Below are 24,399 nucleotides of genomic sequence, written 5' to 3' on the forward strand. Positions count from 1 at the left end.
ACAGATATCTCCCTGAGAGAGAGGGGACTGAGAGACACCAGTCAGTGTACAGATATCTCCCTGAGAGAGAGGGGACTGAGAGACACCAGTCAGTGTACAGATATCTCCCTGAGAGAGAGGGGACTGAGAGACACCAGTCAGGGTACAGATATCTCCCTGAGAGAGAGGGGACTGAGAGACACCAGTCAGTGTACAGATATCTCCCTGAGAGAGGGGGGACTGAGAGACAGCAGTCAGTGTACAGATATCTCCCTGAGAGAGAGAGGGGGGACTGAGAGACACCAGCCAGTGTACAGATATCTCCCTGAGAGAGAGGGGACTGAGAGACACCAGTCAGTGTACAGATATCTCCCTGAGAGAGAGAGGGGGGACTGAGAGACACCAGCCAGTGTACAGATATCTCCCTGAGAGAGAGGGGACTGAGAGACACCAGTCAGTGTACAGATATCTCCCTGAGAGAGAGAGGACTGAGAGACACCAGTCAGTGTACAGATATCTCCCTGAGCGAGAGAGAGGGAACTGAGAGACACCAGTCAGTGTACAGATATCTCCCTGAGAGAGGGGGGACTGAGAGACACCAGTCAGTGTACAGATATCTCCCTGAGGGAGAGGGGACTGAGAGACACCAGTCAGTGTACAGATATCTCCCTGAGAGAGAGAGGGCACTGAGAGACACCAGTCAGTGTACAGATATCTCCCTGAGAGAGAGGGGACTGAGAGACACCAGTCAGTGCACAGATATCTCCCTGAGAGAGAGAGAGAGGGGACTGAGAGACACCAGTCAGTGTACAGATATCTCCCTGAGCGAGAGAGAGGGAACTGAGAGACACCAGTCAGTGTACAGATATCTCCCTGAGAGAGGGGGGACTGAGAGACACCAGTCAGTGTACAGATATCTCCCTGAGGGAGAGGGGACTGAGAGACACCAGTCAGTGTACAGATATCTCCCTGAGAGAGAGGGGCCTGAGAGACACCAGTCAGTGTACAGATATCTCCCTGAGAGAGAGGGCACCGAGAGACACCAGTCAGTGTACAGATATCTCCCTGAGAGAGAGGGGACTGAGAGACACCAGTCAGTGTACAGATATCTCCCTGAGAGAGAGAGAGGGGACTGAGAGACACCAGTCAGTGTACAGATATCTCCCTGAGAGAGAGGGGACTGAGAGACACCAGTCAGTGTACAGATATCTCCCTGAGAGAGAGGGGACTGAGAGACACCAGTCAGTGTACAGATATCTCCCTGAGAGAGAGGGGACTGAGAGACACCAGTCAGTGTACAGATATCACCCTGAGAGAGAGGGGACTGAGAGACACCAGTCAGTGTACAGATATCTAACTGAGAGAGAGAGGGCACTGAGAGACACCAGTCAGTGTACAGATATCTCCCTGAGAGAGAGAGGGGGGACTGAGAGACACCAGTCAGTGTACAGATATCTCCCTGAGAGAGAGGGGACTGAGAGACACCAGTCAGTGTACAGATATCTCCCTGAGAGAGAGGGGACTGAGAGACACCAGTCAGTGTACAGATATCTCCCTGAGAGAGAGGGGCTTGAGAGACACCAGTCAGTGTCCAGATATCTCCCTGAGAGAGAGGGGCCTGAGAGACACCAGTCAGTGTACAGATATCACCCTGAGAGTGAGGGGACTGAGAGACACCAGTCAGTGTACAGATATCTCCCTGAGAGAGAGAGGGGACTGAGAGACACCAGTCAGTGTACAGATATCTCCCTGAGAGAGAGGGGACTGAGAGACACCAATCAGTGTACAGATATCTCCCTGAGAGAGAGGGGACTGAGAGACACCAATCAGTGTACAGTTATCTCCCTGAGAGAGAGGGGACTGAGAGACACCAGTCTGTGTACAGATATAGAGGTCAGGAGCACAGATTTGACTTCGCAGGAGGGTGCCAGTGTTCAGGTAGGTGGTTTGAAGTGTGTCTACTTCAATGGCAGGAGTATACGAAATAAGGTAGGGGAACTGGCAGCATGGGTTGGTACCTGGGACTTCGATGTTGTGGCCATTTCAGAGACATGGATAGAGCAGGGACAGGAATGGTTGTTGCAGGTTCCGGGGTTTAGGTGTTTTAGTAAGCTCAGAGAAGGGGGCAAAAGAGGGGGAGGTGTGGCGCTGCTAGTCAAGGACAGTATTACGGTGGCGGAAAGGATGCTAGATGGGGACTCTTCTTCCGAGGTAGTATGGGCTGAGGTTAGAAACAGGAAAGGAGAGGTCACCCTGTTGGGAGTTTTCTATAGGCCACCTAATAGTTCTAGGGATGTAGAGGAAAGGATGGCGAAGATCATTCTGGAAAAGAGCGAAAGTAACTGGGTAGTTGTTATGGGAGACTTTAACTTTCCAAATATTGACTGGAAAAGATATAGTTTGAGTACATTAGATGGGTCGTTCTTTGTACAATGTGTGCAGGAGGGTTTCCTGACACAATATGTTGACAGGCCAACAAGAGGCGAGGCCACATTGGATTTGGTTTTGGGTAATGAACCAGGCCAGGTGTTAGATCTGGAGGTAGGTGAGCACTTTGGAAACAGTGACCACAATTCAGTGACCTTTACGTTAGTGATGGAAAGGGATAAGTATACCCCGCAGGGCAAGAGTTATAGCTGGGGGAAGGGCAATTATGATGCCATTAGACATGACTTAGGATGTGTAGGTTGGAGAAGTAGGCTGCAAGGGTTGGGCACACTGGATTTGTGGAGCTTGTTCAAGGAACAGCTATTGCATGTTCTTGATCAGTACGTACCAGTCAGGCAGGGAGGAAGGGGTCGAGCGAGGGAACCGTGGTTTACCAAAGAAGTGGAATCTCTTGTTAAGAGGAAGAAGGAGGCCTATGTGAAGATGAGGCGTGAAGTTTCAGTTGGGGCGCTTGATAGTTACAAGGAAGCGAGGAAGGATCTAAAGAGAGAGCTAAGACGAGCAAGGAGGGGACATGAGAAGTCTTTGGCAGGTAGGATCAAGGAAAACCCAAAAGCTTTCTATAGGTATGTCAGGAATAAAAGAATGACTAGGGTAAGAGTAGGGCCAGTCAAGGACAGTGGTGGGAAGTTGTGTGTGGAGGCTGAGGAGATAAGCGAGATACTAAATGAATACTTTTCGTCAGTATTCACTCAGGAAAAAAATAATATTGTGGAGGAGAATGCTGAGACACAGGCTATTAGAATAGATGGCATTGAGGTGCGTAGGGAAGAAGTGTTGGCAATTCTGGACAAGGTGAAAATAGATACGTCCCCGGGGCCTGATGGGATTTATCCTAGGATTCTCTGGGAAGCCAGGGAAGAGATTGCTGAGCCTTTGGCTTTGATTTTTATGTCATCATTGGCTACAGGAATAGTGCCAGAGGACTGGGGGATAACAAATGTGGTCCCTTTGTTCAAGAAGGGGAGTAGAGATAACCCCGGTAACTATAGGCCGGTGAGCCTCACGTCTGTTGTGGGTAAAGTCTTGGAGAGGATTATAAGAGATACGATTTATAATCATCTAGATAGGAATAATATGATTAGGGATAGTCAGCATGGTTTTGTGAAGGGTAGGTCATGCCTCACAAACCTTATCGAGTTCTTTGAGAAGGTGACTGAACAGGTAGACGAGGGTAGAGCAGTTGATGTGGTGTATATGGATTTCAGTAAAGCGTTTGATAAGGTTCCCCACGGTCGCCAATTGCAGAAAATACGGAGGCTGGGGATTGAGGGTGATTTAGAGATGTGGATCAGAAATTGGCTAGTTGAAAGAAGACAGAGGGTGGTGGTTGATAGCAAATGTTCAGAATGGAGTTCAGTTACGAGTGGCGTACCACAAGGATCTGTTCTGGGGCCGTTGCTGTTTATTATTTTTATAAATTACCTAGAGGAGGGCACAGAAGGTTGGGTGAGTAAATTTGCAGACGACACTAAAGTCGGTGGAGTTGTAGACAGTGTGGAAGGATGTTGCAGGTTACAGAGGGACATAGATAAGCTGCAAAGCTGGGCTGAGAGGTGGCAAATGGAGTTTAATGTGGAGAAGTGTGAGGTGATTCACTTTGGAAAGAATAACAGGAATGCGGAATATTTGGCTAATGGTAAAATCCTTAGCAGTGTGGATGAGCAGAGGGATCTCGGTGTCCATGTACATAGATCCCTGAAAGTTGCCACCCAGGTTGATAGGGTTGTGAAGAAGGCCTATGGTGTGTTGGCCTTTATTGGTAGAGGGATTGAGTTCCGGAGCCATGAGGTCATGTTGCAGCTGTACAAAACTCTGGTACGGCCGCATTTGGAGTATTGCGTACAGTTCTGGTCGCCTCATTATAGGAAGGATGTGGAAGCTTTGGAACGGGTGCAGAGGAGATTTACCAGGATGTTGCCTGGTATGGAGGGAAAATCTTATGAGGAAAGGCTGATGGACTTGAGGTTGTTTTCGTTAGAGAGAAGAAGGTTAAGAGGTGACTTAATAGAGGCATACAAAATGATCAGAGGGTTAGATAGGGTAGACAGTGAGAGCCTTTTCCCGCGGATGGAGGTGGCTAGCACGAGGGGACATAGCCTTAAATTGAGGGGTAATAGATATAGGACAGACGTCAGAGGTAGGTTTTTTACGCAAAGAGTGGTGAGGCCGTGGAATGCCCTACCTGCAACAGTAGTGAACTCGCCAACATTGAGGGCATTTAAAAGTTTATTGGATAAGCATATGGATGATAATGGCATAGTGTAGGTTAGATGGCCTTTAGTTTTTGACTTCCCATGTCGGTGCAACATCGTGGGCCGAAGGGCCTGTACTGCGCTGTATCGTTCTATGTTCTATGTTCTATGTACAGATATCTCCCTGAGAGAGAGGGGACTGAGAGACACCAGTCAGTGTACAGATATCTCCCTGAGAGAGAGGGGACTGAGAGACACCAGTCAGTGTACAGATATCTCCCTGAGAGAGAGGGGACTGAGAGACACCAGTCAGGGTACAGATATCTCCCTGAGAGAGAGGGGACTGAGAGACACCAGTCAGTGTACAGATATCTCCCTGAGAGAGGGGGGACTGAGAGACACCAGTCAGTGTACAGATATCTCCCTGAGAGTGAGGGGACTGAGAGACACCAGTCAGTGTACTGATATCTCCCTGAGAGAGGGGACTGAGAGACACCAGTCAGTGTACTGATATCTCCCTGAGAGAGAGGGGACTGAGAAACATCAGTCAGTGTACAGATATCTCCCTGAGAGAGAGGGGGCTGAGAGACACCAGTCAGTGTACAAATATCTCCCTGAGAGAGAGGGGGGACTGAGAGACACCAGTCAGTGTACAGATATCTCCCTGAGAGAGAGGGGACTGAGAGACACCAGTCAGTGTACAGATATCTCCCTGAGAAAGAGGGGACTGAGAGACACCAGTCAGTGTACAGATATCTCCCTGAGAGAGAAGGGACTGAGAGACACCAGTCAGTGTACAGATATCTCCCTGAGGGAGAGGGGACTGAGAGACACCAGTCAGTGTACAGATATCTCCCTGAGAGAGAAGGGACTGAGAGACACCAGTCAGTGTACAGATATCTCCCTGAGAGAGGGGGGACTGAGAGACACCAGCCAGTGTACAGATATCTCCCTGAGAGAGAGGGGACTGAGAGACACCAGTCAGTGTACAGATATCTCCCTGAGAGAGAGAGGGGGGACTGAGAGACACCAGCCAGTGTACAGATATCTCCCTGAGGGAGAGGGGGGACTGAGAGACACCAGTCAGTGTACAGATATCTCCCTGAGAGAGAGAGGGGACTGAGAGACACCAGTCAGTGTACAGATATCTCCCTGAGAGAGAGGGGACTGAGAGACACCAGTCAGTGTACAGATATCTCCCTGAGAGAGAGAGGGGACTGAGAGACACCAGTCAGGGTACAGATATCTCCCTGAGAGAGGGGGGACTGAGAGACACCAGTCAGTGTACAGATATCTCCCTGCGAGCGAGGGGACTGAGAGACACCAGTCAGTGTACAGATATCTCCCTGAGAGAGAGGGGACTGAGAGACACCAGTCAGTGTACAGATATCTCCCTGAGAGAGAGAGGGGGGACTGAGAGACACCAGCCAGTGTACAGATATCTCCCTGAGAGAGAGGGGACTGAGAGACACCAGTCAGTGTACAGATATCTCCCTGAGAGAGAGAGGGGGGACTGAGAGACACCAGTCAGTGTACAGATATCTCCCTGAGAGAGAGGGGACTGAGAGACACCAGTCAGTGTACAGATATCTCCCTGAGAGAGAGAGAGGGGACTGAGAGACACCAGTCAGTGTACAGATATCTCCCTGAGAGAGAGGGGACTGACAGACACCAGTCAGTGTACAGATATCTCCCTGAGAGAGAGGGGACTGAGAGGCACCAGTCAGTGTACAGATATCACCCTGAGAGAGAGGGGACTGAGAGACACCAGTCAGTGTACAGATATCTCCCTGAGAGAGAGGGGACTGAGAGACACCAGTCAGTGTACAGATATCACCCTGAGAGAGAGGGGACTGAGAGACACCAGTCAGTGTACAGATATCTCCCTGAGAGAGAGAGGGCACTGAGAGACACCAGTCAGTGTACAGATATCTCCCTGAGAGAGGGGGGACTGAGAGACACCAGCCAGTGTACAGATATATCCCTGAGAGAGAGGGGACTGAGAGACACCAGTCAGTGTACAGATATCTCCCTGAGAGAGAGAGGGGGGACTGAGAGACACCAGCCAGTGTACAGATATCTCCCTGAGGGAGAGGGGGGACTGAGAGACACCAGTCAGTGTACAGATATCTCCCTGAGAGAGAGAGGGGACTGAGAGACACCAGTCAGTGTACAGATATCTCCCTGAGAGAGAGGGGACTGAGAGACACCAGTCAGTGTACAGATATCTCCCTGAGAGAGAGAGGGGACTGAGAGACACCAGTCAGGGTACAGATATCTCCCTGAGAGAGGGGGGACTGAGAGACACCAGTCAGTGTACAGATATCTCCCTGCGAGAGAGGGGACTGAGAGACACCAGTCAGTGTACAGATATCTCCCTGAGAGAGAGGGGACTGAGAGACACCAGTCAGTGTACAGATATCTCCCTGAGAGAGAGAGGGGGGACTGAGAGACACCAGCCAGTGTACAGATATCTCCCTGAGAGAGAGGGGACTGAGAGACACCAGTCAGTGTACAGATATCTCCCTGAGAGAGAGGGGGGGGACTGAGAGACACCAGCCAGTGTACAGATATCTCCCTGAGAGAGAGGGGACTGAGAGACACCAGTCAGTGTACAGATATCTCCCTGAGAGAGGGGGGACTGAGAGACACCAGTCAGTGTACAGATATCTCCCTGAGAGAGAGGGGACTGAGAGACACCAGTCAGTGTACAGATATCTCCCTGAGAGAGAGAGAGGGGACTGAGAGACACCAGTCAGTGTACAGATATCTCCCTGAGAGAGAGGGGACTGAGAGACACCAGTCAGTGTACAGATATCTCCCTGAGAGAGAGGGGACTGAGAGGCACCAGTCAGTGTACAGATATCACCCTGAGAGAGAGGGGACTGAGAGACACCAGTCAGTGTACAGATATCTCCCTGAGAGAGAGGGGACTGAGAGACACCAGTCAGTGTACAGATATCACCCTGAGAGAGAGGGGACTGAGAGACACCAGTCAGTGTACAGATATCTCCCTGAGAGAGAGAGGGCACTGAGAGACACCAGTCAGTGTACAGATATCTCCCTGAGAGAGAGAGGGGGGACTGAGAGACACCAGTCAGTGTACAGATATCTCCCTGAGAGAGAGGGGACTGAGAGACACCAGTCAGTGTACAGATATCTCCCTGAGAGAGAGGGGACTGAGAGACACCAGTCAGTGTACAGATATCTCCCTGAGAGAGAGGGGATTGAGAGACACCAGTCAGTGTCCAGATATCTCCCTGAGAGAGAGGGGCCTGAGAGACACCAGTCAGTGTCCAGATATCACCCTGAGAGTGAGGGGACTGAGAGACACCAGTCAGTGTACAGATATCTCACTGAGAGAGAGAGGGGACTGAGAGACACCAGTCAGTGTACAGATATCTCCCTGAGAGAGAGGGGACTGAGAGACACCAGTCAGTGTACAGATATCTCCCTGAGAGAGAGGGGACTGAGAGACACCAGTCAGTGTACAGATATCTCCCTGAGAGAGAGAGGGGACTGAGAGACACCAGTCAGTGTACAGATATCTCCCTGAGAGAGAGGGGACTGAGAGACACCAGTCAGTGTACAGATATCTCCCTGAGTGAGAGGGGGACTGAGAGACACCAGTCAGTGTACAGATATCTCCCTGAGAGAGAGAGGGGACTGAGAGACACCAGTCAGTGTACAGATATCTCCCTGAGAGAGAGGGGACTGAGAGACACCAGTCAGTGTACAGACATCTCCCTGAGAGAGAGGGGACTGAGAGACACTAGTCAGTGTACAGATATCTCCCTGAGAGAGAGGGGACTGAGAGACACCAGTCAGTGTACAGATATTTCCCTGAGAGAGAGGGGACTGAGAGACACCAGTCAGTGTACAGATATCACCCTGAGAGAGAGGGGACTGAGAGACACCAGTCAGTGTACAGATATCTCCCTGAGAGAGAGGGCACTGAGAGACACCAGTCAGTGTACAGATATCTCCCTGAGAGAGAGAGGGGGGACTGAGAGGACACCAGTCAGTGTACAGATATCTCCCTGAGAGAGAGGGGACTGAGAGACACCAGTCAGTGTACAGATATCTCCCTGAGAGAGAGGGGACTGAGAGACACCAGTCAGTGTACAGATATCTCCCTGAGAGAGAGGGGATTGAGAGACACCAGTCAGTGTACAGATATCTCCCTGAGAGAGAGAGGGGACTGAGAGACACCAGTCAGTGTACAGATATCTCCCTGAGAGAGAGGGGACTGAGAGACACCAGTCAGTGTACAGATATCTCCCTGAGAGAGAGGGGACTGAGAGACACCAGTCAGTGTCCAGATATCTCCCTGAGAGAGAGGGGCCTGAGAGACACCAGTCAGTGTACAGATATCACCCTGAGAGTGAGGGGACTGAGAGACACCAGTCAGTGTACAGATATCTCACTGAGAGAGAGAGGGGACTGAGAGACACCAGTCAGTGTACAGATATCTCCCTGAGAGAGAGGGGACTGAGAGACACCAGTCAGTGTACAGATATCTCCCTGAGAGAGAGGGGACTGAGAGACACCAGTCAGTGTACAGATATCTCCCTGAGAGAGAGAGGGGACTGAGAGACACCAGTCAGTGTACAGATATCTCCCTGAGAGAGAGGGGACTGAGAGACACCAGTCAGTGTACAGATATCTCCCTGAGAGAAAGAGGGGACTGAGAGACACCAGTCAGTGTACAGATATCTCCCTGAGAGAGAGGGGACTGAGAGACACCAGTCAGTGTGCAGATATCTCCCTGAGAGAGAGGGGACTGAGAGACACCAGTCAGTGTACAGATATCTCCCTGAGAGAGAGGGGACTGAGAGACACCAGTCAGTGTACAGATATCTCCCTGAGAGAGAGGGGACTGAGAGACACCAGTCAGTGTACAGATATCTCCCTGAGAGAGAGGGGACTGAGAGACACCAGTCAGTGTACAGATATCACCCTGAGAGAGAGGGGACTGAGAGACACCAGTCAGTGTACAGATATCTCCCTGAGAGAGAGGGGACTGAGAGACACCAGTCAGTGTACAGATATCTCCCTGAGAGAGAGGGGACTGAGAGACACCAGTCAGTGTACAGATATCTCCCTGAGAGAGAGGGGGACTGAGAGACACCAGTTAGTGTGCAGAGATGTGGATTGCGTGAGTAAAACTGGTCTCACTGTTCTGCAGGTCAACCTGATGGAGCAAGGCCCACTCCTGCGCCATGACAGCTTCGCTGTGTGCTGCGGGCGCCGGAAGTCGATGCGCCACGTCTTCCTCTTCGAGCAGCTCATAGTGTTCAGCAAGTTGAAGAGGATGGAGGGGGCCTCCGTGACGTACATCTACAAGGCGTCCCTCAAGGTGGGTCGGAAGGCGCTCTCTTTCACCTGCATCTGGATGTTTCCCCCCACCCCCATCCCATTGCTGAACAGAAGATGGTTCGGGTGGAGGGAGGTGTGAGAGTGACCGCGTTCGAATGTCTTCTCATGATGGGATGAGGGCAACAAATGGCGGGGCGATGCCCGCATGCCGTGAGAGAATATATTTTGGAAAATAACGAGGGTCAATCCACAATCCCGCTGGCCTCTGGGTCAGACTGTTGAAACTCCAAAGATGTACGGGCTAGGTGGGGTTACAGAGACAGGACGGGAGGAGTGGCCCAAGGCAGGCTGCTGTCTCTGAGGGCCGGTGCAGACTCAATGGGCCGAATGGCCTCCTTCTGCACTGTAGCGATTCTGTGCTATGTCCTTGTCGGGACGGGGGAATTCAGCAACGGCAATGCCAAGGGAATATGGTTTGCATCCTCTCTGTTCGGGAAACGGCCATCGTGTGACGTGAACGTTGCTTGGCACTCGGCCCAAGCCTGGATATTGTCTCGGCCTTGCTGCATTTGTCTTGAGCAGTCACGAATGGCGCTGGACACCGTGCATTCATCAGCGAACATCCCCGCTTCCGACCTTAACGATGGAGCGAAGCTCGCTGAGAAAGGCGGGTTGAGCCGAGAACGCTGTTGGTTATGGAGTGTGCAAAGGAAGAATCGTGCAGCAATCGATGATCATTGTCACGGTCCATGGCCACCATTAGTGACACAAGCTTTATAATTCCAGATTAACCTCCACCAGCTGCCCGTTGGTGGGATTCGAACCCATGCCCCCAAAGTTCATTAGCCTGGGGCCTCTGGATTGTTGATCCAGTGTCCTTACCCTCTGGACAGGGAGGAACTGGTGGAGGAATCGAGAGGGGCACAGATTCAAGACGATTTTCTTTTATGGGGTGTGGGCGTCACCGGTAGGGGCCCCCGCATCTATCGGCCATCCCTAATTTCCCCCTCACAACTGAGTGTGGGCTCGCTCAGCCATTTCAGGGGGGCGGGGGGGGGGGGGGGGGGGGGGGGGGGGCGGCGTGGTTAAGATTCAACCTGTGTGTGTGTGTGTGTGCGCGCGGGGAAGCCTGGAGTCACATGTAGGTCACACCGGGTGAGGACGGCAGAATTCTCCTTCTCCTAAAGGGGAAGATTAGTGAACCAGATTGGGGGGGTTTAACGACAATGGCTTTCACGGTCATCATTAGACTTTTAATTCTAGATTTTTATTGAGTTCGAATTTCACCATCTGGTCGTCCAGCTCTTTCCTGGGGCGGAGAAACTACGACATCTTCTTCGCAGCCTTCACCACGTCATCGATGAAGATGAACATCTTGCCAAGGTCAACCCCACACCCCCACTACTTGCCTTCAAACAACCGCGCAATGTCAAACAAACCATTGTTTGCAGCAAACTACCCAGTCTTCAGAACAGCGACCACGACACCACACAACCCTGCCATGGCAATCTCTGCAAGCTGTGCCAGATCATCGACATGGGTACCACCATTACACGTGAGAACACCACCCACCAGGTACGCGGTACATACTCGTGCGACTCGGCCAACGTTGTCTACCTCATACGCTGCAGGAAAGGATGTCCCGAAGCGTGGTACATTGGCGAGACCATGCAGACACTGCGACAACGAATGAACGGACATCGCGCGACAATCACCAGGCAGGAATGTTCCCTTCCAGTCGGGGAACACTTCAGCAGTCAAGGGCATTCAGCCTCTGATCTCCGGGTAAGTGTTCTCCAAGGCGGCCTTCAGGACGCGCGACAACGCAGAATCGCCGAGCAGAAACCCGGGACCTTGGATTCATGTTGCATTACATTCACCCCCCACCATCTGGCCTGGGCTTGCGAAATCCTACCAACTGTCCTGGCTTGAGACAATTCACACCTCTTTAACCTGGGATTACCCCTATTTTTGGATCTGTAGACTGAATTACCTGCAAATGCTCGCATTCTAAGCATTGTCTGGCATCTTTGAATTTGTCTATATATATGATATGTTACTCTTCATTCACCTGAGGAAGGAGCAGAGCTCCGAAAACTGGTGTTTGTTTCAAACCTGTTGGGACTTTAACCTGGTGTTGTAAGACTCCTTACTGTGCTCACCCCCAGTCCAACGCCGGCATCTCCACATCATGACCATCTGGCGTGATGGGATTTGAATCCGGGTCTCCGGAACATTACCCTGGGTCTCTGGATTACTAGCCCAGCGACTATAGAATCACAGAACCCCTGTTGTGCGGAAGGAGGCCATTCGGCCCCTTGAGTCTATGCCAACCCTCCAAACCTAGCACCCTACCTCGGCCCAATCGCTCACCCAAACCCCGTAACCCCTCAACCTGACCTTCACATCTTTTGGACTGTGGGAGGAAGCCGGAGCACCCGGAGGAAACCCGCGCAGACACGGGGAGAACGTGCGGACTCCGCACACAGTCACCCGAGGCCGGAATTGAACCCGGGCAGGGATGCAAGTTGAGTTGAGGCATTCACGAAGGAATCAGATTGTTATCTGAATGGGGAGAACTTGCCGGGTTAAGGGGAGGAGGAGGTGGGGGGGGGGGGGGGGGGGGGGGGGGGGGGGGGGGGGGTGGATTGGAGTATGCCACGAGGGAGTCGGTACACAATCGGAGTACAGACAGGAGAGGCCACGTCTGTGATTCTGGGTGAATCCTTGGAAATGAATCAATTGGAGGTTTCTGAGGAAGGAGTGGGTGAAGGGGAGACTAATTGATTCGTTCATTCACAGAGCCAACGCGTGCATGATGGGTCGAATGGCCTTCTGCGGCGCTCGGTCCGATTGGGAATTTAAGTTGGGTTCGACCCCCAACCATTTACTGGGAAGAATTTCTCGTCCTGGCCGGTTAGTGTCACCAAGACTGCCTGAGGCCTGTGGTGGGAGACGGGTCAACTGCAGCAAACTAGCAGCACCCGCCAAAGAGTAGTTTAGCATATGGCATTCACGGTGCTGTTCTGACAAACCAAGTTTATATTCTCTGCTACATCACTTTGAAAGTTCACTTAGTCTTTCGGAGACTTTAGTTTCCGGCAACAAATACTTCCCAGTCAGACGGAGAGACTCCCCCTTTAAAAGGTGTCCCTGACGCAGAGACTCCCTCTTCAAAAGGGGTCCCAGACGCAGACTCCCTCTTTAAAAGGGGTCCCTGACGCAGACTCCCTCTTTAAAAGGGGTCCCTGACGCAGACTCCCTCTTTAAAAGGGGTCCTTGACGCAGAGACTCCCTCTTTAAAAGGGGTCCCTGACGGAGAGACTCCCTCTTTAAAAGGGGTCCTTGACGCAGAGACTCCCTCTTTAAAAGGGGTCCCTGACGCAGAGACTCCCTCTTTAAAAGGGGTCCCTGACGGAGAGACTCCCTCTTTAAAAGGGGTGCCTGACGGAGAGACTCCCTCTTAAAAAGGGGTCCCTGACGGAGAGACTCCCTCTTTAAAAGGGGTCCCTGACGGAGAGACTCCCTCTTTAAAAGGGGTCCCTGACGCAGAGACTCCCTCTTTAAAAGGGGTCCCTGACGCAGAGACTCCCTCTTTAAAAGGGGTCCCTGACGGAGAGACTCCCTCTTTAAAAGGGGTCCCTGACGGAGAGATTCTTTAAAAGAAGCTTTGCTGGGGTGACATGCTGTTCAGAATCCTGATTTGAATCTGCACATTCCTTGATGATGGGATGAAGGAAAAAGTCCGCAATCTGAACATAAGCACAGACGCACAGGAAATCCCCCCTGCTTACTTAGGCCCTGTCCCAAAACTAGTACACCCACACCCTCATCAAAGGTTCAAAGCAATAGAAACAGGACGATGCAGAAAATCAGCAACGAGATTCAAAGCGAGAATGGGCTCAGGCCCAAGGAATGCTTCAGATTGTTAACCCTGTACCCTCAGGCCATCTGCCCTGATGTTAATCCAACTCCCTCACACTGTCTGACAGCATCTGTGGAGAGAGAAAGGAAAATAGGAACATGGTAAATCAGGAGCAGAAGTAGGCCATTCAGCCCTTCGAGCCTGCTCCGCCATTCAATCAGATCATGGCCGATCTCTTCCTGGTCTCAAATCCACCTCCCTAAAGTTCCCCATATCCTTCAAACTTTTTATCAGAAATATATATATCGCCTTCTTGAAACCATTTGATCCAGATTCCACCGCACTATGGGGCAGCGGGTTCCACAAACTCACCATCCTCTGCGAGAAGTAGTTCCTCCTCATCCCAGTTGGAAATCTACCACCTCTCAACCTGCATCTGTGACCTCTCGTTCTAGATTGCCCCACAAGGGGGATCATTTGGTCTACGTTTACTTTATCAATCCCTTTTAGTCATTTATATACCACGATCAGATCCCCACTCACTCTTCTAAACTCCAGTGTGTATAAACCCAAACTGTTTAATCTCTCCTCATACGTCAGCCCTTTCCTCCCCGGAATCAATCCGGTGAACCTCGTCTGAACTGCCTCCAATGCCACCACATCCTTCCTCAAATAAGGATGACACTTTGTCAAAGATGTTAATCCAGCTCCCTCACACTGTCACTCAGTAACCCCTCTCCCCCCAGCACCCTGTGTTACTGACTGTATCTGTACTGATGATAATCCAGCTCCCTCACACTGTCACTCAGTAACCCCTCTCCCCCCAGCACCCTGTGTTACTGACTGTATCTGTACTGATGTTAATCCAGCTCCCTCACACTGTCACTCAGTAACCCCTCTCCCCCCAGCACCCTGTGTTACTGACTGTATCTGTACGGATGTTAATCCAGCTCCCTCACACTGTCACTCAGTAACCCCTCTCCCCCCAGCACCCTGTGTTACTGACTGTATCTGTACTGATGTTAATCCAGCTCCCTCACACTGCCACTCAGTAACCTCTCTCCCCCCAGCACCCTGTGTTACTGACTGTATCTGTACTGATGTTAATCCAGCTCCCTCACACTGTCACTCAGTAACCCCTCTCTCCCCCAGCACCCTGTGTTACTGACTGTATCTGTACTGATGTTAATCCAGCTCCCTCGCACTGTCACTCAGTAACCCCTCTCCCCCCAGCACCCTGTGTTACTGACTGTATCTGTACTGATGTTAATCCAGCTCCCTCACACTGTCACTCAGTAACCCCTCTCTCCCCCAGCACCCTGTGTTACTGATTGTATCTGTACTGATGTTAATCCAGCTCCCTCACACTGTCACTCAGTAACCCCTCTCTCCCCCAGCACCCTGTGTTACTGACTATATCTGTACTGATGTTAATCCAGCTCCCTCACACTGTCACTCAGTAACCCCTCTCCCCCAGCACCGTGTGTTACTGACTGTATCTGTACTGATGTTAATCCAGCTCCCTCACACTGTCACTCAGTAACCCCTCTCCCCCAGCACCCTGTGTTACTGACTGTATCTGTACTGATGTTAATCCAGCTCCCTCACACTGTCACTCAGTAACCCCTCTCCCCCCAGCACCCTGTGTTACTGACTGTATCTGGACTGATGTTAATCCAGCTCCCTCACACTGTCACTCAGTAACCCCTCTCCCCCCAGCACCCTGTGTTACTGACTGTATCTGTACTGATGTTAATCCAGCTCCCTCACACTGTCACTCAGTAACCCCTCTCCCCCAGCACCCTGTGTTACTGACTATCTGTACTGATGTTAATCCAGCTCCCTCACATTGTCACTCAGTAACCCCTCTCTCCCCCAGCACCCTGTGTTACTGACTGTATCTGTACTGATGTTAATCCAGCTCCCTCACACTGCCACTCAGTAACCCCTCTCTCCCCCAGCACCCTGTGTTACTGACTGTATCTGTACTGATGTTAATCCAGCTCCCTCACACTGTCACTCAGTAACCCCTCTCCCCCCAGCACCCTGTGTTACTGACTGTATCTGTACTGATGTTAATCCAGCTCCCTCACACTGCCACTCAGTAACCCCTCTCTCCCCCAGCACCCTGTGTTACTGACTGTATTTGTACTGATGTTAATCCAGCTCCCTCACACTGTCACTCAGTAACCCCTCTCTCCCCCCAGCACCCTGTGTTACTGACTGTATCTGTACTGATGTTAATCCAGCTCCCTCACACTGTCACTCAGTAACCCCTCTCCCCCCAGCACCCTGTGTTACTGACTGTATCTGTACTGATGTTAATCCAGCTCCCTCACTCTGTCACTCGGTAACCCCTCTCCCCCCAGCACCCTGTGTTACTGACTGTATCTGTACTGATGTTAATCCAGCTCCCTCACACTGTCACTCAGTAACCCCTCTCCCCCAGCACCCTGTGTTACTGACTGTATCTGTACTGATGTTAATCCAGCTCCCTCACACTGTCACTCAGTGACCCCTCTCCCCCCAGCAGTGACTGGAACACCAGGGAGGCATGAAAAACTCCCTCTAATCCTCTTCCAACAGCGGGGAACAATGGTGTTTTTTTTAGTTCATTTCCGGGATGTGGGCATCATTGGTTAGGCCAGCATTTATTCCCCATCCCTTCTTACCTTTCAGAAGGTGGTGGTGAGTTGCCTCCTTGAGGTGCAGGTACCCCCACTGTGCTGATATGGAAGGATTTCCAGGATTTTTCTCCAGCGACAGTGAAGGAGCGGCGATATATTTCCAAGTCGGGGTGGTGAGTGACTTGCAAGGGTATCTCCAGGTGATGGAGTTCCCCATGTGTCTGCTGCCCCTTGTGCTTCTAGATGGTAGAGGTGGTGGGTTTGGAAGGTGCTTGTTGGAACCAACAATTCTACGGACACGTGCTTGTAGGATTAGAATAGCGGTTTTAATATACTCACAACAGAGCCAGCCTGTTAGCCATTGAACTTTCGGTGAACTGCCGGCTGACCATGTGGCACTGATCTTTATACAGCAGCTTCCGGGGGAGGAGTCCTGGGCAGAGCCAAGGGAGAAGCCCCGTACAACTCGAGCATTCCCAGAGCTACTCCCCCTGGAGGACAGGTAGTGCAACTGCACTTACAATATAGACACATGTATATACAGATTATAATCCGGTGTGAATCACGTTCACCACATTCACCCCCTGTGAAAAATATCGAGTCCAGCAGGGGTGGTGGCAGGGGTTAGTCTGTCCGGTGGATGAATTGTTCTTTTCGTTCTGCGGAGCACCGGGGTTGCAGCCTCTTGCGGTGGCTGGGTGGGTGTTGAGAGCTGGGGTACGATGGCAGACTCCGGTGCGGGTCTCGTCCGAACTTTATACACCTCTGGCTCGACTGGAGACTGGGGGCGCTGGGGGCGGGCTGGTTCTGGAGCGTGGAACCGGTGGGGTGAACTTGCGGAATCGGGGGCGCGAGGTGGCGGCAGCACAGGGAACTGGGTAAGGGGTTCCTCTGCGGGGGTAGGGGGGGCTGGATCCAGCGGGTGCCAGGTCCCGAAGGGATACTGTGTCCTGGCGACCGTCCGGGAACTCCACGAATGCGTACTGGGGGTTGGAATGGAGGAGGCGCACCTTTTCAACAAGGGGGTCAGTTTTGTGCCCCCTGACGTGCTTCCTCAGGAGGACCGGGCCTGGTGTCCTCAGCCACGCCGGAAGTGAGACTCCCGTGGTAGTGCCCCTAGAAAAAATGAAGAGTCGCTTGTGAGGGGTTTGATTTGTAGCTGTACAGAGGAGGGATCTGATTGCGTGGAGCGCATATGGGAGGACTTCTTGCCATTGGGAGACTTGGTGTTTCCTAGACCGGAGGGTCAGTAGGATGGTCTTCCAGACCGTCGCGTTCTCCCTCTCCACCTGCCCGTTCCCCCTGGGGTTGTAACTGGTAGTCCTGCTCGAGGCGATGCCCTTGTCGAGGAGGTACTGACGCAGCTCGTCGCTCATAAAGGACGAACCCCGGTCGCTGTGCACGTAGCTGGGGAAACCGAACAGGGTGAAGACACTATGCAGGGCCCTAATGACTGTGTGCGAGGTCATATCAGGGCATGGAATGGCAAAAGGGAATCGGGAGAACTCGTCGATGATGTTGAGGAAATAAATGTTCTTGTTAGTGGAGGGGAGTGGCCCTTTGAAATCGATCGCAAGGCGTTCAAAGGGCCTAGAAGCCTTGACCAGGTGGGCCCTGTCTGGTCTATAGAAGTGCGGTTTGCACTCCGCACAGATCGGGCAGTCCCTGGTGACAGCTTTTACCTCCCCGTTGGAGAAAGGCAGGTTTCGGGCCCTGATGTAGTGGGCGAGCCGGGTGACCCCTGGATGGCAGAGGTCAACGTGGATGGCTTTCAGACGGCTGATCTGCGCGCTGGCACATGTCCCGCGGGATAGGGCATCCGAGGGCTCGTTGAGCTTCCCCGGTCGATATTTAATATCGTAACTATAGGTGGAGAGTTCGATCTTCCACCAAAGGATTTTATCATTTTTTATTTTGCCCCTTTGCGAGTTGCAAAACATAAAGGCAACCGATCGTTGGACGGTGATGAGGGTTAACCTCCTACCTGCGAGGTAGTGCCTCCAGTGACGAACAACCTCCACGATGGCTTGTGCTTCCTTCTCGACTGAGGAGTGTCGGAGTTCTGAAGCGGATAGGGTACGGGAGAAAAATGCAACGGGCCTCCCTGCCTGATTTAAAGTGGCTGCTAGAGCTACCTCTGAGGCGTCGCTCTCAACCTGAAAGGGAGTGGATTCATCCACCGCCCGCATGGCTGCTTTGGCGATGTCCTCCTTGATGCAGCTGAAGGCTTGGCGCGCCTCAGCTGACAGGGGAAATCGTGTGGCCTTAAAGAGTGGGCGGGCTTTGTCCGCATATTGAGGGACCCACTGGGCGTAGTATGAGAAGAACCCCAAGCACCGTTTGAGGGCCTTGGGGCAATGAGGGAGGGGGAGTTCTAAGAGGGGGCGCATGCGGTCCGGGTCTGGGCCCAGGACTCCGTTCTCCACGACGTAGCCGAGGATGGCTAGTCTGGTTGTGCGGAAAACGCATTTCACCTTGTTATAAGTGAGATTTAATTTCTGTGCCGTTTGGAGAAAACGGTGGAGGTTGGCGTCGTGGTCCTGCTGGTCATAGCCGCAGATGGTAACATTGTCCAGATACGGAAACATGGCCCGCAGCCCTGGTCTGGTCTACCATTCGGTCCATTGCTCATTGGAACACCAAAACCCCGTTAGTGACGCCGAAAGGGACCCGGAGGAAATGGAAGAGGCGGCCATCGGCCTCGAATGCCGTGTAGTGGCGGTCCTCCGGGCGGATTGGGAGCTGGTGGTATGCAGACTTCAGATCCACCGTGGAAAATAGCCGATATTGGGCGATCTGATTAACCATGTCTGCAATTCTGGGGAGGGGATACGCGTCTAGGATCGTAAAGCGATTTATGGTCTGGCTATAGTCGACGACCATGCAAAATTTTTCCCGATCTTGACGACCACCACCTGAGCTCTCCAGGGACTATTACTGGCCTCTATGATCCCCTCACTGAGCAGCCGTCGGACCTCCGATCGGATAAAGACCCTATCCTGTAGGCTGTATCGCCTGCTGTGAGTAGCTACTGGCTTGCAATCTGGAGTGAGATTGGCGAAGAGCGGAGGGGGGGAGATGCGCAGCGTGGTTAGGCTGCAGATAGTGAGTGGGGGCAGGGGCCTGCCGAAGCTGAGGGTGAGGCTCTTGAGGTTGCACTGGAAATCCAGGCCTAATAAGAGTGGCGCGCAGAGGTCGGGCAGGACATAAAGTTTAAATTTAGAATAACTAGCGCCTCGAATTGTGAGCGTAGCAACGGTGCGTCCTTGGATTTGGACTGAGTGGGAGCCCGAAGCGAGGGCGATAGTTTGGCTCACCGGAAAAATAGAAAGCAAACAGCGTCTTACCAGCTCTGGATGTATAAAGCTCTCGGTACTGCGCTGAGTTGCGGGTAGTCGGCAGCTCGATCAGCTGTGCTGGAGTGGCCCCGTGATGACTGCCCTCTGAGTTCGTAGTCGTCGAGGTGAGTTTCAGAGTTTGAAGGGGATGGATCCCAAGATGGCCACCCCCATGAGTCGCACATGGCCGGCCGCATGGAGGAGGATTGCCAAGATGGCCACCCCCATGAGTCGCACATGTCGGGTGGGGGCGGAGTCGGCATACAGGCTGCAGCATTTCGGGGCCTGCAGGCCTGTGAATTCAGGGAACGAGTGCTTTGAGCCGTGGGAGGGTTAGAGGCTGGGGCTTTCTTCGCCAGACACACTCTGGCATAGTGTCCTTTTCGCCCGCAGCTGCTGCAGGTCGCGTTACGGGCTGGGCAGTGCTACCGCGGGTGCTGGCTTTGGCCACAGAAATGGAAGGCTGGAGCAGCCGAGTAGCTGGCAGGGGCAGCAGAGTAACTGGCTGGGGCAGCAGAGTAACTGGCTGGAGCAGCCGAGTAGCTGGCAGGGGCAGCAGAGTAACTGGCTGGGGCAGCAGAGTAATTGGCTTTGGCAGCACGGTAGCTGGGGGTCCGTGCGGCACAGGCTTGGGGGGACTGTTGGTCGGGGATCCACGATGAGGTCGCGGGGTCCGCGGGAAACGAGGTGAGGCTGCGGAAGAAAACTTCCATAGTGGTAGCAGCCTCCACAGTAGTGTCTAAGTCCTGGGCCCCCTTTTCTAGCAGTCTTTGGCGCACATAGTTAGACCTAAGGCCCGCCACGAAAACGTCCCGCACAGCAAGCTCCCTATGCTCAGCCGCGGTAACGGATTGATAATTACAGTCATTGGAAAGATTGTTCAATTCCCTTACAAACTCGGTTAGCATTTCTGTAGGCCGCTGACGGCGGGTCGTAAACACATGGCGTGCATAAACCTTGTTAATGGGCCTAACGTACATTTTGTCCAATATCGCCAACGCTGCGGTGTAAGAACCGGCCGGATTTAGCTGTGTGGAGATTCTGTGGCTTACCCTCGCGTGCAGAAGGCTGAGTTTTAGTTCCTCCGTTGTTCCGGCGGTGCTGGCTTCTGCCAGGTAGGCTTTAAAACATCTCAGCCAGTGGGAAAACATTTCCTTAGCCTCTGCATCCTCTGGGTCGAGTTCTAGGCATCCGGGCTTGAGGGCTGCTTCCATGATTTCTTCGACTGTTTCCTGAGTATGTTAAATTGTTGGAACCAACAATTCTACGGACGCGTGCTTGTAGGATTAGAATAGCGGTTTTAATATACTCACAACAGAGCCAGCCGATTAGCCATTGAACTTTCGGTGAACTGGTCGGCTGACCATGTGGCACTGATCTTTATACAGCAGCTTCCGGGGGAGGAGTCCTGGGCAGAGCCAAGGGAGAAGCCCCGTACAACTCGAGCATTCCCAGAGCTACTCCCCCTGGAGGACAGGTAGTGCAACTGCACTGACAATACAGACACATGTATATACAGATTATAATCCGGTGTGAATCACATTCACCACAGTGCTGTCGAAGGAGCCTTGGTGAGTGGCTGCGGTGCATCTTGTAGATGGTACACACACTGCTGCCGCTGTGCGTCGGTGGTGGAGGGAGTGAATGTTTGTGGATGGGGTGCCGATCAAAGCGGGGCTGCTTTGTCCTGGATGGTGTCGAGCTTCTCGAGTGTTGTCGGAGCCGCACTCACCCAGGCAAGTGGAGAATATCCCATCACACTCCTGACTTGTGCCTTGTAGATGGTGGACAGGCTTTGGGGGGAGTCAGGAGGTGAGTTACTCTCCGCAGGATTCCCAGCCTCTGACCTGCTCTTGTAGCCACAGTATTAACATGGCTGGGTCCAGTTCAGTTTCTGATCAATGTCGGGGGTAATCAGTCCTGCAGTCTGACAGTTTAGTGACCTTTATTATATATTTCTAAAATAAATTTAGAGTATCCAATTCTTTTTTTTCCAAATTAAGGGGCAATTTAGCGTGGCCAATCCACCCACCCTGCACATCTTTGGGGTGAAAAAAAGAATGAAAATCGCTTATTGTCACGAGTAGGCTTCAAATGAAGTTACTGTGAAAAGCCCCTCATCGCCACATTCCGGCGCCTGTTCGGGGAGGCTGGTGCGGGAATTGAACCCGCGCTGCTGGCCTGCCTGGGTCTGTTTTAAAAGCCAGCGATTCAGCCCAGTGTGCTAAACCAGCCCCAGGATTGTGGGGGCGAGACCCACGCAGACACGGGGAGAATGTGCAAACTCCACACGGACAGTGACCCAGAGCCGGGATTCGAACCTGGGACCTCGGCCCTGTGAGGCAGCACCGTGCCACCTGACCTTTATTATCTAACCCTGTCTCTCTCTCTCTCTCTCTCTCTCTCCCTCTCCCGCCTCAGACAGCGGATGTGGGACTGACGGAGAATATCGGGGACACCGGGCTGCGCTTCGAGGTGTGGTTCCGGCGAAGGCGCTCGAATGAGGCCTACATCTTCCAGGCTGAGACGGCCGACATCAAGCAGGCGTGGACAAGGGAAATCGCCCAGATCCTGTGGAGGCAGGCCTCGAGAAATAAAGGTGACAGGCGGTGTGGGGTGGTGTGAGGGGGTAGCACGGGACAGGGGCAGGGGCGGTGGAGGAGGAAGGTATCACCTGTGTAGTTCGCTGGTCCGCACTCCTGTACCAGCCAGGTACCCAGAGGGGATGTGGGCATCGCTGGCTGGCCCACCAATTATTGCCCATCCCTAATTGCCCTGGAACTGGCTGGCTTGCTCAGCCTTCTGAGGGAGCATTTTGAGAGTCAAACCATATTGCTATGTGGGAGGTCTGGAGTCTCACCTGGACCAGTCCGGGTAAGGATGACTGGTTCCACTTCCCTGACAGATATTAATGAACCAGATGGGTTGTTATCGTGTGCGAGAAAGAGAGACTGCGCAAAAGAGAGAAAACGCGAGAGAGAGAGCATGAGAGAGAGAGAGAGAGGGAGCACAAGAAAGAGAGCGCGAGAGAGAGATAGAATAGAACATTACAGCGCAGTACAGGCCCTTTGGCCCTCAATGTTGCGCCGTCCTGTGAAATCCCTCTAGAGTCCCTCTATTCCCTTATCGTCCATATGCCTATCCAATGACCATTTGAATGCGTTTAGTGTTGGCGAGAGATAGCATGCGAGAAAGAAAGAGAGCATGAGAGAGAGAGCAAGAGAGAGAGTGCGTGAGAGAGATAGCATGCGAGAAAGAAAGAGCATGCGAGAGTGAGAACGAGAGAAAGAGAGAGGGCATGCGAACGAGAGAGAGCATGAGTGAGAGCATGTGGGGGAGAGAGCAGCCAGAGAGAGCGCGAGCGAGAAAGAGCACGGGAGAGGGAGCATGCGAGAGTGCATGATAGGGGGTGTGCAAAATGGAGAACGCATGCGGCAACGCACATGAGAGAGCGTGAGTGAAAGAGAATGTGGAAGGCGGGGTATGCAAGACACCAAATGAGAGGGAGATTGGGGAGCAAGATAGGTGGAGAGAGAGAGAACTGGGCAACTAGGAACAGGCGCGTAGGGTGGTGTGTTTTACTTAACTTGAGGAGTCGCTATAGCCAGCATTTATTGCCCATCCCTAACTGCCCTGGAACTGAGTGGACATTTCAGCGACAGCCATTTTGCCGAGGGGTCTGGAGTCACATGTTGGCCAGACCCCATAAGGACGGCAGATTTCACCTCCCCCTAAATGACATTGGCGAAGCAGATACTTTTTTTGTTACCATGGACAGCGGTTTCACGGTTATCATTAAGACTTTTAATTCCAGACTTTTTGAAAAAATTGAGTTCAAGTTTCACCATCTGCCGAGGTGGGATTCGAACCCGGGACCCCAGACCCCCTGGGTCTCTGGATTATCAGTCCAGTGATTACACCACTGCGCCCCTGAGAGAGGGAGAACTTTGCGCCCAACCGTCCGAAGTTGGATTTGATCCCAGACTCCCCAGAGGTCAAGAGACCAGTCATTCTGAATTGACCGAAACCTTGCCGGCAAACCCATCCCGTCCGTGCCAACCTCCCCTCCCTTTTTTTGTTTAAAATTTCCGTTTGCCCCTCGCCCTGCTTTGCAGCCGGTCTCGATTTTTCTTTCAAAACGTGTCCCTCTCCCCTCCTTTTTCCAGAGCTGCGGCAGCAGGAGATGGTTTCCATGGGGATGGGAAGCAAGCTGTTCCTGGACGTGCTGTGTTCCGCCAGCGGCAAAGGTAGGAGAGCCCCCCCACCCCCCACCGGCCTTGTCTTGAGGCGCCAGAGCATTTGAATATAGGAGCAGGCTCAAGGGGCCGAGTGGCCTTAACGCCGCTGCTCTTACTTTGCATGTTCATTCGGGTGGTTATGCTTCAGTTACACAGGACCTCGGTGAGACCACATCTGGAGCACTGTGTACAGTATTGCTCTCATTTAAGGACTGATGTCAATGTGTTGGAAGCAGTTCAGAGAACGTTTACTGGACTCATACCTGGAATTGGAGGCTGGTCTTATGAGGAAAGACTGGGACAGGCCGGGTTTGAGTCCGATGGAGTTTAGAAGAGTGAGAGGCCACTTGATCAAAACCTTTAAGATCCTGGGCAGCGCAATGGCGCAGT

The 24,399-nt window shown here is 52.5% G+C and overlaps 1 protein-coding gene across 1 annotated transcript in view; it reads left to right on the plus strand.

Moving 5' to 3' along the window:
* The window catches only part of LOC119951619, a 220,015-nt gene extending 195,941 nt beyond the window's left edge, over window positions 1-24,074 (plus strand). The window contains exons 23-25 of the mRNA XM_038774799.1: window positions 9,811-9,981; window positions 22,193-22,370; window positions 23,938-24,074. Coding sequence (XP_038630727.1) covers window positions 9,811-9,981; window positions 22,193-22,370; window positions 23,938-24,074 — 486 coding nt within the window. The remainder of the gene's footprint in view (window positions 1-9,810; window positions 9,982-22,192; window positions 22,371-23,937) is intronic.
* Window positions 24,075-24,399: the final 325 nt, after the last annotated feature.

Source organism: Scyliorhinus canicula, chromosome 17 (assembly GCF_902713615.1).
Source record: "Scyliorhinus canicula chromosome 17, sScyCan1.1, whole genome shotgun sequence".
NCBI lineage: Eukaryota > Metazoa > Chordata > Chondrichthyes > Carcharhiniformes > Scyliorhinidae > Scyliorhinus > Scyliorhinus canicula.